This window comes from Trachemys scripta, chromosome 2, assembly GCF_013100865.1.
Source record: "Trachemys scripta elegans isolate TJP31775 chromosome 2, CAS_Tse_1.0, whole genome shotgun sequence".
NCBI lineage: Eukaryota > Metazoa > Chordata > Testudines > Emydidae > Trachemys > Trachemys scripta.
The window spans coordinates 57,832,369-57,849,692 of NC_048299.1; the positions used below are offsets into that span (position 1 = coordinate 57,832,369).

The 17,324-nt window shown below is 40.5% G+C and overlaps 1 protein-coding gene across 1 annotated transcript; it reads right to left on the minus strand.

Moving 5' to 3' along the window:
* Positions 1–842: 842 nt before the first annotated feature.
* TOMM7 (translocase of outer mitochondrial membrane 7) lies at positions 843–13,974 on the minus strand. Its single transcript, XM_034760608.1, has 3 exons — positions 13,795–13,974; positions 3,733–3,781; positions 843–1,071 (listed from the first exon to the last, which is right to left on the minus strand). Exons 1-3 carry the CDS (start codon positions 13,895–13,897, stop codon positions 1,056–1,058), a joined length of 168 nt encoding a protein of 55 aa, XP_034616499.1. The 5' UTR covers positions 13,898–13,974; the 3' UTR covers positions 843–1,055.
* Between the last annotated feature and the right edge of the window lie 3,350 nt (positions 13,975–17,324).

Consider the following 17,324-nt stretch of genomic DNA (forward strand, 5'->3'; position numbering starts at 1 on the left):
GTAAGGCATCTTCCATCTTTTCATATGCTGTGTATTTACACCTCCCTACTATATGTTCCACTCCATGCATCTGATGAAGTGGGTTTTAGCCCACAAAGTTTATGCCCAAATAAATTTGTTAGTCTCTAAAGTGCCACAAGGACTCTTCGTTGTTTTTGAGGACAATACTGACACTTAGGGCAGGTCTACACTACAGCCGGGATTGAGGCTCTGAGATCAATCCACCGGTGGTCGATTTAGTGGGTCTAGTGAAAACCTGCCAAATTGACAGCAGATCGCTCTCCAGTTGACCCATGTAATCTACCCCCAACGAGAAGAGTAAGGTAAATCAACGGGAGATTTTCTCAACCCCCCACGGTAACTCAACCTAAGGTACATCGACTCCAGCTACATTATTCAGATAGCTGGAGTTGCGTAGCATAGGTCAATTTACCATGGTAGTATAGACAGCCTTAGATTACAAAAGTAAGGTAATTACAGCTTTACACTTCATAATACTCAAAGGACTAATCTTAAGTGATGGATGGTAGAACAGCCTGTGCTCGGAAGATCACAATAAGCAAGAATTAAGTAGAAAGGTTGAATGATGAAGTGCCTTAGAAGACAGCAACAGGTTAGAGACATACTAACAGTAAATTAGTTTCTGTTATTTTATAGTGAACTTGTACTCTGAAACTTCAAGACACACCGGGGTGTAAAGGATAACACTGTAGATTAAAAGAATCAATACACTTGCACTAAAAAGCGTGACATTCAATTTAAAAATAATTACTTTTTAAACTAAAAAAGCAAGATTTCCCCCATTATATTAATTAACCTTAAAGGATTAGAGACTATACACATGGATTCATACTGTATTTATTTAATTTCACTGTAAACCAAAAAATTAGGTCAATATAAATTCCATTTTGTTGTATGTACATCTATGCCATCAGAAAGCTGTTCAGGCCAGCTAGTGTAATGTGATAAAGTGTACTCCTTCCTTAGCCTTGTGAAGGTTCACATCTTCATTTTCTCTGTCCATCAAATGGTTCCTGTACAGTATGACCAATCTTTCATCCCCAAAGTAGACTAAAATAGACAGAAAATTAAAGTTAGATTTGTAATATATATTTTAAAGTAAAAATGAAAGAACATGGTCTTTCTAAACACAAGACAGGACGTACAACTCTGGTTCAATGCACATTACTACACCTGGGGGGAAAACTGCACTACTGTGCAATGAAGAATTTTGCAGAAATTCATGTTGTGTACGCAGCATTTCCTTCCTCCCCCCACAGAAATGGGCTGCACTGCTGTTGGCCACCACTCCACAGAGGCCAGCTCCCACATAGAAAACACTGCGGGCGCGAGGGAAGGGAGCTAGAGGGCTCCTGGCAGCTGCAGTTCCCAGCATGCCCTGAGGGAAGGAGATGGCAGCATGCAGGAAACGCCACACAAGTCTGGGATGGAGCATAAGGTTGTTTCTCCTAATCCCTGGGCTCTGAGAGGTAGAGGGGTGTGTGTGTCTGGGCTGTGGGGCCCACGGCTGGGCTCTGGGAAGAAGGGGGGAGCGAGTGTCTGGGCTCTGGGGAGGTGGGAGGAGTTGTGGGTATCTGGCCCCCTGGCTGGGCTCAATAGTATCTTAGTATACTATCCTTTTATATTAATCAGTTTCGGTACAGTATTACTAAGTTACTGGCACTGCAACAAAGACATTTGTCAAGATTTTTCACTTCCTTTTATTCAGTACTTAAAAAGAAAAAAAAGCAGCATTGGCCTCCTTCCATGAATGTCTTTTTTAATAAACAAAAGAGTTACAGTGAAGCATTTGTCTAATCATCATCAAATCACTTAGCTTCTCTGCTCTGCACCTGTTTCCTCATCTATAAAGCAGGTATAGAATGTCCCTATCTCAAAGATGTTGTGAGGCTTACTCTTCTTAAACCATGTGAAGATCTTCAGATAAAACCCAATATTTACACGTGGTGCATTAATATTTCCTCAAAAGACAGTATTTGAAGAACATTAAGGTTGAATTGAGATTAATCAAAGGTAGGAATGAAACAATGTTAACTCTTTCCTCTTGTGTACGTACATTGATACAATCTTTAATTTACATTATTATCTGTTTCTCAAAATACAATATATACCTCATATAAAACTTACAAGATATCCATTAAATGAGGCAGGCAACTTTTCTCATTCCCTGTGTGCTTTATAAACATATTACATTATATTTTTATGCGATCATGTAATTTAATCTATCATAATGCATACTCACATGGGTCTAACCTTAACTTTCATTTCCAGAGTTTTGCATGCTTAATTTGACAAATTAATTCTATTTATGTACCTTTTTAAACGGAATTATCTAGATTTTATTTTTTAGAAAGAACTGCTCCCCTCTCAGGTTAACATATTTGCTTGGACAACACTAGAACACCATTCCAAATGAATAGAGGTGAAAAGAATCCCTCTCTCAAGGAGCTTTGCAAATATTATCTCATAACACCAAGAGTATACCAGGGAGATCTGACTCAGTCACTACTAAGTTTCATTCCTAAGTTAGCGGTGAAGCACAACATTCTTCAGCTGCATAACTATAAGCTTTGCAAAGTACTGTATGTGCGTAAGCCGCTATTTGTCAAAAGATCATAACTCCATCAATCAAAAACAGTTTTAATTAGACTGTTCAAAGGCACTTCCTAGTAAGGCCTGCCAAATATTAACCATCTCCCAGTCATATCAATTCTAAAGCTGCTTGGATTAAAAAAAGGGTAGTGAAAGTGTTATGCCATCTGACCGTTAGTGGCTCTCATTTATCCCATTCCAAAAAAGCAGCAAATACTACACATCAATGCACTATTTGTAGTTCTAGTAATAAGACACTTTCACATAAATGATTCTCTCCTAGAGTTTTAATATACAATTACCCAGCCTACTAGTCTTGGTATGTAATAGAGGACTTGGAAAGCTGCTCGTGTAGTTGGCCTGTCTATTCAGAAGCATGGGCCAGTTTGCAGTACATGGCACTATCCCCACTCCAGAATGTCTCTGGGTGTGTGGTTTTTTTGTTTGCTTTTTTAAATTTTCAATAGAAAGCAGTGGAGCTGTTCAGAGAGGCAGGAGGAAGAGCTCGTATAAAAAGAATGCATAATAAACACAGGAGCTATGAAAACTCTAAATGAGCAGTAAACTCACAGGCTTAAGAGGGGAAATGTGAAGTAACCCAAATCACTCTTGTATAAAAAAAAATTAAATAAAATATTCAGTTGGAGAACTTTGCATGCGTGGAGAGAGACACTCGCCCACCATTTGCAATGCGCATAGAGAGACACTCTCCCACCATTTGTGGCTGCAGAGGACAAGATATGGGGCTCCTTCCCTCCTTATGAGAGGGAGAGATAAATACCCTCCTATAGCACAGCCTGCCTTCACACTGTACAAACTTCATTTCAGACTTGTTGGAGCACAGTGGTGGTGTTTAAATAATTTTCAAGTTCTTTCATGACTTACTAGTTCTCCCTTTCACTATTTTAATGACTAACAAGCTAATTAAAAATTCACTTTTGACAAGAAGCCCATAATGAAGGAAGTTCTCAAACTATGATGACAATGATCAAGGAAGATGGCATTTCCTGGCAGTTAATGCCTAGATGGGGGGAGGGGGATGGGAGGAGGACACATCTGAGCCTAAAGTTTTGTTTTCTTTCCTAGCTTTCTGCATTATTTTTGCATGTGTATACGTACCTCAAAATAGTTGGCTCCGGCATTCCAGGATCTGCACCTCTCTTAAAACCTGAAATAACAAATATATACCTATATCAGCAGCTAACCAAAACACAGTTGGGGTTCTTTCCCCACTCTCAAATTAAGTAAATTAAAAAAAAGCTGTCAAAAAACAATTATATATACACAAATCATACTCTAACAAGTATAGAAACCTCACATTCTTCTCAATATTTTAAGATTAGCACATCTTGTTAGCCGTATTTTAATGGCCTGTGTCTTTGCTCTAAAATTTCATAATGACTAACCTCTATCACCCATGCTAAAGCTACATCTTTTGTTATCTTGTTCAGAAAGCAACATACCATTTAGAAGACGACACTCCGATTACTTCTAGCAAGTATAAGCATCCCCCAGCTGTTAATCATAACGTGAATTGTGCAGGGAACAGAACCAATGGGTAAAGTTAATTAAGCGAAAGAAGAATGAAATGGGAAAACCCATTTAAGGTCCCTCTGAAACTCTCATTAATATGTCATGAAACAAGATTTTCCTTTCTTTTCTTTTAAAGAAACAGGAGGGAACAAAATCCACTCAGGAAACTGTAGGTCAAGAAGAGGAAAGTGAAAGACAAGTCTATATTTTCTCTCTCACCTCCTTCCTCCCCCCGTCCCACCCCGTACTTCCAAAAATTTAAATTTGTATGCACAGGTTTATTCAGTTTTAGCAAGTTACGCAACTCTCCAAATAGCCAATCACATCACATCATATTTTTCCACAATATTTTTAAACACATTACCTGTGTACTTTAACAAGCGATGTTTATCAGATGCAGGATTTATGTAGCCCTTAAAGTATATTTGAATATAAATTAGGGCTGTCAATTAATCACAGTTAACTCACACTATTAACTGAAAAAAATTAATCTGAAAACTGAAAATGTATTAAATATTTTAGATGTTTTTCTACATTATCATACATATTGTATTCTGTGTTGTAATTGAAACCAAAGTGTGTATTATTTGATTATAGATATTTGCACTGTAAAAATGATAAACAAAAAAAAACAGCATTTTTCAATTCACCTCATACAAGTACTGTAGTGCAATCTTTTTTTATCGTGAAAGTGCAACTTACAAATGTAGATTGTTGTTACATAATTGCACTTAAAACCAAAACAATGTAAAACTTCAGAGCCTACAAGTCCACTCAGTCCTACTTCTTGTTCAGCCCACTGTTAAGACAAACAAGTTTGTTTACATTTATAGGAGACAATGCTGCCCTCTTCTTATTTACAATGTCCCCTGAAAGTGAGAACAGGCATTTGCATGGCATTTTTGTAGCTGGCAGTGCAAGGTATTCAACGTGCCAGATACGCTAAACATTCATATGCCCCTTTATGCTTTGGCCACCATTCCAAAGGACATGCTTCCCTGCTGATGACACTGGTTAAAAAAATAATGCATTAATTAAATTTGTGACTGAACTCTTTGGGGGAGAATTGTATGTCCCCTGCTCTATTTTACCCGCATTCTGCCATATATTTCATGTTATCGCAGTCTCAGTTGATGACCCAGTACATGTTGTTCATTTTAAAAACACTTTCACTGCAGATTTCACAAAATTCAAAGAAGGTACCAATGCGAGATTTCTAAAGATAGCTACAGCATTCAACCCAAGGTTTAAGAATCTGAAGTGCCTTCCAAAAACTGAGAGGAACGAGGTGTGGAGCATGCTTTCAGAAGACTTAAAGCGGAAACTACAGAACCAGAACCACCAAAAAAGAAAATCAACTTTCTGCTGGTGGCATCTGACTCAGATAATTAAAATGAACATGAGTCGATCTGCACTGCTTTGGATTGTTATCGAGCAGAACCCATCATCAGCATGGACCCATGTCCTCTGGAATGGTGGTTGAAGCTGAAGGGACATATGAATCTTTAGTGCATCCGGTACATAGATATCTTGCGATGCCGGCTACAACAGTGCTATTGGAACACCTGTTCTCACTTTCAGGTGACATTGTAAACAAGAAGCAGGCAGCATTATCTCCTGCAAATGTAAACAAACTTGTTTGTCTGAGTGATTGGCTGAACAAGAAGTAGGACTGAGTGGACTTCCAGGCTCTAAAATTTTAGATTGTTTTATTTTTGAATACATTTTTTTGGTACATAATTCTACGTTTGTAAGTTCGACTTTCATGATAAAGATTATGCTACAATACTTGAATTAGGTGAATTGAAAAAATACTATTTTTTTTACAGTGCAAATACTTGTAATCAAAAATAAAGTGAGCACTGTACACTTTGTATTCTGTGTTGTAACTGAAATATATTTGAAAATGTAGAATATATCCAAAAATATTTATATAAATGGTATTCTATTATTTAATCACGTGATTAATTGCCATTCATTTTTAAATGGCTTGACAGCCCTAATTTAAATGAATTAAAAATTGTTAGCACCATTCATAGCACAATTAAAAACGATTGTGCCAGCACTAAAAATAAACTCTTCAAATCCTACATTACTACTAGTGCTATTTAAAAGGTAACACAAAACTGTGATTTGTAAAGAAAATAAGATACTTGACAGTCTGCTAATGCACAGGTTTTTTGTTTGTTTGTTTGTTTTTTTAAAGCAATTTGTATTGGGGATTAACTCTTTCAACTAGAATTCAAAAAATTCTAATTTATTGAAGTAACCTTGTGCTACAAAAAAAAGATGCTTTTTGCTTCAAAGGCACTGAATATATTGATCAAATTGCAAATTTATAGTAAAGTTTGGAAAAGTGAAGCACATGCAATGTTCAAAATATATTTTACACACCATCCTGTACCATTTCTATAAAGAAAGGTCTTTCCCCTCTGATAGGTAATTACTAAGGGCCTGTGTGATTCACAGGCCACTGAAGTCAATGGGAAGACCTCCACTGATTTCACTGGGCTTTAGATCAGACCTTGAACAAACAGCCAAAGTATGATTTGAGAATGCAAGGAAGAATCTGACTCATTAACTTTTAATTGCTGTATTTTCCACTTTGGACTGCTGACAGTTATTAAAGGGAAAACTCATAGAACTGATTCTCCCATACAAGCTGCAACTTAAAACAAGATTTAAGTCAGCAAGCAGAGAACTTTGATCAAAATCATTATTTTAATTTAATTTCATATTTGTCTTTATTTCACTCTAGAGAAAAGTTGATTCTCATTGGTTGGTAAACATGAAAACATGTTTATTTTCAACTAAATATAGCCTTTACACTAAATTTGCTACTGTTTGCTAACCAGGAAAATGCTTTTAAAAAAAAAGTGTATAAATAATAATGTAATTGTATTGCTTAACATACATTTATTCAGATTCTTTGATTTTCACATTTCTCTTATGTCAGAAAATGGTGAATGATGCATTTTTTATTTACTAGTTTACTAATTTTTTATTTTTTTTATTCGTGATGTGTGTCAAGCTGCATTTGGATAGAAATTGGAATTCAATTATAAAAAGGTACAAAAATAACATCTTCAATAATTAGCTAACTAAAACGATCTTAAATGTATTGGATACATAAGGGAAAATAGCTTAGTCAAACGTGCATTTAAAACTAAGTAATTTATTTTAAAAAGCAAGTATCTGTAGTTAGTAAATTGAACTGATTCCTTCCATCACCATGTCTTTTGAGGTTTTAGAACTAATAAGTCTCATCATCTCACACCTTTTTTTTTTTATTCGTTTGAAAGAAGAAAACAAGCTTTCCTGCTTTAACTTCCAATAAGTTTCTCAACTCTGAATAATCAAATTGAATAAACTGAAATGAAGAAAATAGTCTCTTCATACCTGCCAGAGGCTACTGCTGTCAGAAACTAGTTTAGCACTTTAACAAATTCCAGTTCCAGTTGCTTAGCCAGCGACTTCCACCAATTCAGTGGTTTAATTTTCTTAAAACTTTGCTGGCAAACATGTACTGCTTGAATATTATTGTTTGTTCAATTCAAATGACAATAATAGATTATAGTAAGTTTGTTCTTAATGAAGGTTGTCAGTTTCAAATTTTAAACAGGTTTATTCTTTTAAAAATATATCTAAAACAAATCCAATTTAAATAAAAAATGAAGGCCTTGTCTACACTGCCACTTACAGCACTGAAACTTTCTTCGCTCAGGGCTGGTCCCCACTTAGTCCAGACTTCGGACTAAGGTACGCAAATTCAGCTACGTTAATAACGTAGCTGAATTCGAAGTACCTTAGTCCGAACTTACCGCGGTCCAGACGCGGCTGGAAGTCTCCCCCCGTCGACACCGCGTACTCCTCTCGGCGAGCTGGAGTACCGGCGCCGACTGTGAGCACTTCCGGGATCGATTTATCGCGTCTTAACCAGACGCGATAAATCGATCCCAGAACATCGATGGCGTGCCGCCGGACCAGCCGGTAAGTGAAGACTAGGCCTCAGGGGTGTGAAAAACACCCCCCCTGAGTGATGCAAATTTGAGCACTGTAAAGTGAGAGTATAGATAGTTATTCCCCTCACATAGGTGGTTTTATTACAGCGCCGGGAGAGTTCTCTCCCAGTGCTGGAGCCACGACTACACAGCCACGTTAATGCGCTTCTGCGGCAGTGCTTTAACGTGGCTGTGTAGACATACCCTAACTTTCTTAATTTAAAAATATCATTTAATTTTATCCATTGTGATCCTATATTTGGTTCAGGGCAATAATATTTAATTTGCATTTGATTTTATTAGAAGTAGAAACAATAGGTTCATTTAAATGTTAATTAAGATGTTAGTTTCCTTTGTGTCTTGTGGGATTTTAACAAAATTCTAAGATGAAGTCTGCACTTCAACTTCTCATTTTGAACTACTATACTTTATAACAGCATTAAGGATATTTCCTTCAGAAAACTTAATGCCAGTCTATTAAATTTCTTAAAACAAAAAATACACCTCTAGCAACAAAAAGGACAATCACATTATAGCAGGAACATGACCATTGTATTTAAAGGTGCATATGCATTTCCTTTCTAATCCTATTTTCAGTAGCTTACAACTTTTGAAACTTTCACTTTTCACGCTGAAGTTTCCTAGTCCTGTTCATTACCTGACAAAAGATTTGGTTTGCAGTTTTAACAAAACAGTTCAGCTGCTTTAGGGCAAAACATTTGTTTACTACTGTAAACATACAACTTATTATATATATATATATATATAAAGTTGTAACACTGATTTTGCCTTATTAGAAAGTTCAAATTATGCAAGTAGTCTAGGGAGCGAGCCTTCCAGTGATAACTGTTTTTTAATTAACAGAGTCACAGGGGTTAAGGGAAAAGTACATTTTATGCATACACAGTATTTGTGGAATGATTTAAAAAAAATACTTTTCACCAATTATCTAAGCAAAGGAAGGCTATGTGCAAATGTACTGAACTAATTTAGTTACTTAGTATGTGGAAGAAAGCTGCCACCTCAAACATGCTGCAGTTTAAGTGTGAAAAGAGTGAAAACCTCCTTCATTATGTGCATAACTTATTCAATATGTTGTTTACAAGGCAGGACTCCAGGGGAGTGCACGCTGTGCAAGGAACAAAGCATTCTCGTGTTTCAGCAAAGGAATTCCAGATTATGGACTTTTTAAAGAAAGTCTAAGCAGTTCTGTCAGAGAAACTAGAATAAGGTTACACAATTAAGGCCTCCCAAATAAAGACATACCAAAGTTACATGCAACCTTTTTTGTGTATACATTCCTATCATTTAATCCAGGGCGGGGGGGGGGGGGGGGAACAAACTTTTTGACCCAAGGGCCACATCTGGGTGAGGAAACTGCACGCAGCCCCGGAGCTGCAGCTGCTTTGGAGGCGGGGGGACGGGGAGGGGAGCAGCGTGGCCAGAAGCGGAGAGACTCTGGCCCCACCTCCTCCCTTCTGGCTGTGCTGCCTCTCCTTGCTCCCTCTGTTGGGGAGAGGGGCTGTGTCCCACCTCTCCCTCTCTATACCCGTTCATAAGCCAACCCCCTTCTCTGGTGCGTTCCTTTTTTACTAAAAAAAATTCAAATTATGAACGAGTATATCTGGTAAGTTTGAACATTCGGACTCAAAATTAGGCAGCAGGATTAAAGAAATAACTGGAGTCTTTTTAAAAAAAAAAGACATAACATGGGATAAGAGAGAAGGTCCGCTCATAGATCAGTAATTGGTTAAAAGATAGGAATAAAGGGTAGGAATAAATGGTCAGTTTTCAGAACGGAGAGAGGTAAATAGTGGTGTCCCCCAGGGGTCTGTACTAGGGATCAGTACTATTAAAAATATTCATAAATGTTCTGGAAAAAGGGGTAAACAGTGAGGTGGCTAAATTTGCAGGGGATACAAAACTACTCAAGATAGTTAAGTCCAAAGCAGACTGCGAAGAGTTACAAAGGGATCTCACAAAACTGGGTGACCTGGCAACAAAATGGCAGATGAAATTCAAAGCTGATAAATGCAAAGTAATGCACATTGGAAAACATAATCCCAACTATACATATAAATGATGGGGCCTAAATTAGCTGTTACTCCTCAAGAAAGAGATCTTGCAGTCACTGTCAATAGTTCTCTGAAAACATCCACTCAATGTGCAGCGGCAGCCAAAAAAGCTAACATACCGTTGGGAATCATTAAAAAGGGATAGTTAGTAAGACGGAAAATATCATATTGCCTCTATATAAATCCATGGTACGCCCACATCTTGAATACTATGTGCAGATGTGGTCGTCTTATCTCTAAAAAGATATATTGGAATTGGAAAAGGTTCAGAAAAGGGCAACAAAATGATTAGGGGTATGGAACAGCTTCCGTATGAGGAGAGATTAATAAGACTGGGACTTATCAGCTTGGAAAAGAGACGACAAAGGGGGGGATAGGATAGAGGTCTATTAAATCAGGACTGGTGTGAAGAAAGTAAATAAGGACCTTCTCATAACACAAGAACTAGAGGTCACCAAATGAAACGAATAGGCATCAGGTTTAAAACAAACAAAAGGAAGTATTTTTTCAACAATGCACAGTCAACCCGTGGAAAACTTTGCCAGAGGATGTCGTGAAGGCCAAAACCATAACAGGGTTCAAAAAAGAACTAGATAAATTCTTGGCGGATAGGTCCATCAAAGGCTATTAGCCAGGATGGGCAGGGATGGTGTCCCTATCCCATTTGCCAGAAGCTGGGAATGGGCGACAAAGGACAGATGACTTAATGATTCTGTTCATTCCCTCTGAAGCACCACTGTTGAAAGACAAGATACTGGGTTAGATGGATCTTTGGTCTGACCCAGAATGGCTGTTCTTATGTAAAAGCTTCCCAAAGTACATTCAATAAACGAAGAGTAACACACAGAATGCACTGAGGTGTACACAAAAGGAAGTGGTTTCGATCCACTTTAAAATGGATGTATTACCAATCATCTCAAACATAAGCATGTTATAAAACAGATTTTAGATTAACGAGTTGGGATAAATCTATTTCAATAATTTACTTGCCAAACAAATTGTGACAAGTATATATAAGAAGAAATAGATAAAGCTGCTATGGAAATATGGCATGTTGCTTGTCAACATATTGATTCACTGCTTTCTTGACACATTTAATGTATACAACAGTCCAAAGATTTGGGCACTACCATGGGAATTGGGAGCCCTAGGTTCAGTTCCCAGCTCCGTCACAAACTTCCCATGTGATCTCGGGCATGTCACTGAAGCCCAGTCTACATGTGCATTTTACAATGGTATAACTATTTCTGTTAAAATATGATTCTTTTGTAAAATCAATTCTTCTGATACAACTTATGGAGTGGATGCAGCTACACCAATATAGCTTATTCTCCTTCTTGTACAGACGTTATATTGATGTGGCTAACCCAGTACAACTTGTTTGTGTAGACAAGCAGTAAGGCAGACAAAGACCAATGTTGAGTGATTGAGTAATTTCCTAGGATGGGATTTTCAATGTCAATTCAGGTGATTTACATATAAATTTTTGAATATTAAGTTTTTAAATTTAAACTGATCATAAAGATGTTTTATCCACAAAACTGTAATAGATTTAACATATGCAATTGTTAAAGAGTACATAGGGGACACAGAAGACCTAATTTTTCCAGTTATTTATTAATTGGAAAACAAAGACCTTTTAATCAGACTTTCATGCTGCATTTCAATCACAACACCACAAACTCTTTTTTTCTAAGGCTAAGCTCCTTAGGGCAGAGACTTTGCATCATTTGTTTTTAAAGTTTGACCAGCATACTTTGGTGCTATGCAAACAAAGCTCTTGCACTGGGCATCTTTTCTCTATGGCCATGTCTACATGACAGCAACACAGCAAAGACACTGCACCCATGTCACCATAGTGTAGACACTTCATATGTTCACAGAAGGGTTTTTTCCTATCACCATAGTAGATCTACTGCGTCCAGAGGTGGCAGCTAGGTTGACAGAATAATCCTTCAATCAACCTAGCTACGTCTACAGTGAGGGTTAGGTTGGCCTAACTCAGGGAGTCTCAAACTGGGGGTTGGGACCCCTCAGGGAGTCACGTGGTTATTACATGGGGAGGGCGGGGGTTTCGCAAGCGGTCAGCCTCCACCCCAAACTGTGCTTTGCCTCCAGCATTTATAATGGTGTTAAATATATCAAAAAGTGGTTTTAATTCATATGGGGGCGGTGTCTTACTCAGAGGCTTGCTATGTTAAAGGGGTCACTAGTACAAAAGTTTGAGAACCACTGGCCTAACTACATCGCCTAGGATGCAATATTTTTCAAAGCCAAGAGTGACATAGCTAGGTCGATCTAATTTTTAAGAGTAGACCAGGACTAAGCCTGTAGCTGGCAGCCAGAACCTAAAACCTTGTCTTTACTAACTAAAACTTAACATGTATAAAAATTACACTCCCCTCCCCGACACGGCCATTGCCTAAAGCATCAGGGGGTAGCCGTGTTAGTCTGTATCTACAAAAACAACAAAGAGTCTAGTGGCACCTTAAAGACTAACAGATTTATTTGGGCATAAGCTTTCGTGAGTAAAAACCTCACTTCTTTTCCTCACAAAAGATGCATCCGAAGAAGTGAGGTTTTTACTCACGAAAGCTTATGCCCAAATAAATCTGTTAGTCTTTAAGGTGCCACTAGACTCTTTGTTGTTTTTGCCTAAAGCAGTAGCTCTCAACCAGGGATACACGTATCCCTGGGGGTACGCAGAGGTCTTCCAGAGGATCATCAACTCATCTAGATATTTGCCTAGTTTTACAACAGGCTACATACAAAGCACTTGCAAAGTCAGTATCAACTAAAATTTCATGCAGACAAAATGAGAAAACAAGCAATGTTTCAGTCATGGTGTGATGTGACAACTGTATTGTCATGTCTGGTTTTGTAAGCAAGCAGGTTTTTCAGTGAGGTGAAACTTGGGGGGACACGAGACAAATCAGGTACAGTAGTGTGGGAAGGTTGAGGCCACTGGCCTAAAGGAACAGAGCCCAGGTCTAGGTGAAGTCAGGTCACTTAAGTGTCAAACTCCACCCTGTTGCCCGCAACTATGGGGCGCGGCAGTTCTGGAGCACACGGGGGCCTTGTCTCCCTCCCCAGCGGCCACTGGAAAGGGGCGGGTCTGGGCGTTGTCTCCCCGGCAATAGCCCCTGGCAAGGGCGGTTCTGGAGCGGCGAGGCCTGGCCTGGCGCTCCCGCCCAGCGGCCGTTGGAAGCGGCGGTTCCGCCCCACAGGACTAAAGACTAAACAAGGCGCCGCGCGCTCAAGAGCCCCCTTTTCCAACGGCCGCGAGAAGGGAGGAGTCAGGCGAGGCCCCCGGCCCGAACGCGCCAGCCCCTCCGCCCAACCGGCAACAACCGCTGCGGGTGCGGGACTGGCCCCCGCGTGACCCGGAATCTCCCGCTACCTCTCCCCCCCGACCGGTGAGGGGATAACCCACGTGCTCCAGCCCGCGCCCCAGCGGGGGGTGGGGGGCGCAGTGTTCCCCCCCGGGCCCCACGCGGCCAAGCGGGCCTCGTGACCAGGCAGGCTCCCCGAACGGGGACAGCGCGGCTCCGCTCTCCGGGCCGGGCACTGACCTAGATAGAGCACGACGGGGATGAAGCCCCAGCGGATCGCGAACTGGCCGCCCTGGAAGAGCTGCTGCAACCGCTGCTTGGCCTCTTTGCTCAGCTTCGGCATCACGGCAGCGCGAGAGACGGAGCGCTGCGCGCGGCCTGAGGGCTTGTAACTGCGCAGGCGCGGCGCCCGCGGGAACGTAGCTACCTGCTCAGGCCCCTCCACGTCACAGTGCGCGGGGGAGGCGGGGCCGCGCGGACACACTCGGAAGGGGCGTGGCGTTGGGAGCCTGTTGGCGAGCGCGGGATGGAGGAAAGTGTCAGGGTCTCGTTCCCGCCTTAGGCCCTTTGCCTGTGGCGGAACGAGAGCGGGCTGGACTCCCGGTGCCTCGTCCCACTTCCTGGGCCTCGTAGTCACCCCCTGAACGCGCTGCCGCAAACGCACCCGCGGGCCGCCTCTGCGCAGCCTGGGGCCTCGCTGCAGCTGTGGACGCGAGTCCCGGCCTGGGCTCCAGCGCCCTGGGAGCAATTACTGGCATTGCTTGTTGGGCCCACCTGTGTTCCCGGAGGTAGAGCGTGCAGCCTGTCCTCCACGTTACCAACCACAGGCCTTGCAAACCCACATCTGAGGCCCACCTGAATCATGTAAATAGTAAAGCTGGGCTCTGAGCCTTTAGACTGCAATCATAGAAACATAGGGCTGCAGGGACCGCCAGAGGTCTTTTATTCCAGCCCCCTCATCAGGGGCAGGGCCATGTACTCCTAGACCATACCTGGCTGATGTTTGTTCAACCTGTTCTTAAAACCTCCAGCGGTGGGTGTTGGATTGAAATTCACCACTCAGCAGATAGGTCTAACATCTCTATTAAGACAAAATATTACCAAACCGTATCAGTTACTTACAAGTGGGAAGCACATCAAGACAATCTCACCAGTACCATAGTCCCTTCCAATACTGGACAATTCACAGCTTCATCTTCCCTTTGTTGCACAAATTATGTATCATGTTTTGATATCTTTTCTTATACATATGTATTAGGGCAGGTCTACACGTGCAGTGGTGTAGTGCATCTGGTGAAGAGCCTCTATGCAGACAGGAAAGAGCTCTCCCATTGGCATAATAAAACTACCTCCATGAGCAGCAGAGCTTCTGCTGACATAGTGCTGTCCACACCAGCGCTTATGTCGGAGTAACTCCTGTCACTCGGGCGGGGGGAATTCACTCCCCTAAGCGACATAAGTTCTGCTGACATAAACAGTAGCGTAGACAGTTAAAGTCTCTTGTTTTCTTATAAACTCTTCTCTCCTGTCAGTACAGGCTTTATGCTCACTCAAACCAGTTTCTTCTAGTTTTGTGGCTACTTTATCTTTTCTTTTTCCCCACAGACATGAGGCGATGGATGAGTCATTTCTAGGAAGAAATAGCCAAAACAGCAGACATAGTAGTAATGGAGGACTTTACCTATCCAGACATCTGTTGGAGAAATAATAAATAAAACACAAAATTTCCAGAAAGTGCTTGGAAAGTATTGGGGACAGCTTTTCACCCCAGAAAGTGTAGGAACTAACCAAGGGGGATACCCATTTTAAATTTGATTCTGACTAATGGAGAAATTGGTAACATCTGAAGGCAGAAGGAAATCTGGGTGAAAGTGATCGTGAAATGACAGATTTCATGATTCTAAGGAAAGAAAGGGTCAAGCACCACAAAATAATACAGTACACTTCAAAAAAGCAGACTTTAACAAACGGAGAACTGGTAGGTGAGATCCCATGGGAAGAAAAATCTAAGGGAAAACAGATTTAAAGAGAGCTGGCAGTTTCTCAAGGAGACAATGTTAAAGGGACGAATGCAAACTATCCCAATATGAAAGATAGGAAGAACAGTAAAAGGCCAATGTGGCTCCATCAGGAGCTCATTAATGACCTGAAATTCAAAAGGAATCCTACAAAAAGTGAAAATATGGACAAATTGCTAAGGAGGAGTACAAAAGAATAATACCAGCACGGGGGGGGGGGGGGCAGAAAGGTACTTGGGTTCATAGAATCATAGAAGATTGGGGTTGGAAGAGACCTCAGGAGGTCATCTAGTCCAATCCCCTGCTCAAAGCAGGACCAACCTGAACTAAATCATCCCAGCCGGGCATTAAAAACCCCTAAGGATGGAGATTCTACCTCCTCCCTACGTAACCTATTCCAGTGCTTCACCACCCTCCTACTGAAATAGTTTTGAAATAGTTCCATGCCCTTTGGAGGCCAGCATTAGAATTCAAAACAACCTTGACAAATTGGAGAATTGGTTTGAATTCAACAAGATGAAATTCAATAAAGACCAGTGCAAAGTACTTCATTTAAGAAGGAAAAATTAAATGCACAACTACAAAATGGGGAATAACAGGCAAAGTGGTAGAACTGCTGAAAAGTATCTGGGGATTATAGGGTATCACAAATTGAATACGAGTCAACAATATAATGCAACTGAAAAAAGGCTCGGATGTTTGAACAGGAGAGTTGTGTGTTAGACCCTAGAGGTAATTGTCCTGCTGTACTTGGCACTGGTGAGGCCTCAGCTAGAGTCCTGGGTCCAATTATGGACGCCACACTTTAGGAAAGATCTGGACAAATTGGAGAGAATTCAGAGGAGAACAACAAAAATGATAAAAGGTTTAGAAAACCTGGCCTATGAGGAAAGGTTAAAAAAATTAAACATGTTTAGTGTTCAGAACAGAAGACTGAGCGGAGATCTGATAATCTTCAGATATGTTAAGAGCTGTTATAAAGAACATTGTAATCAGTTATTCTCCATGTCCACCAAATTTAAGACAAAAAGTAATGGGCTTAATCTGCAACAAGGGAGATTTTGTTTAGATATTAGAAAAGACTTTTTAATTATAAGGGTAGTTACATTCTGGAATAAGCTTTCAAGAGAGATTGTGGAATCCCCATCATTGGAAGTTTTAAAAAACAGGTTGAGCAAACATCTGTCAGGTCTAGGTTTACGTGGTCCTACCACAGCACAGGGAGTTGGACTTGAGGATTTGTTGAGGTCCCTTCAGCCTATGATTACTTTAGATTTTATTACACATGTGCAGTTCTGCTTATACTAAGCTATTAGACCATTAGATCAAAGAAAGCTCTGTCAAGCCTGAACACATCTTTGTTTCCAACAATGGGGATTCAACAATCTCCCTTGGAAGCTTATTCCATAGCTTAACTAGCCTTATAGTTAGAAAGATGTTCTTAATGTCTAACCTAAATCTCCCATGCTACAGAATAAGTCTATGCCTTCTTGTCATAATTAACCTTTTTAATGAAGATTGAAGCATTATAAGTATTAAACACCTCAGCTTTCTTGTTGTCATCTGTTATTAAGAACAGGAGTACTTGTGGCACCTTAGAGACTAACAAATTTATTAGAGCATAAGCTTTCGTGGGCTACTGCCCACTTCTTCAGAGACTAACAAATTTATTAGAGCATAAGCTTTCGTGGGCTACTGCCCACTTCTTCAGATGCATCTGAAGAAGTGGGCAGTAGCCCACGAAAGCTTATG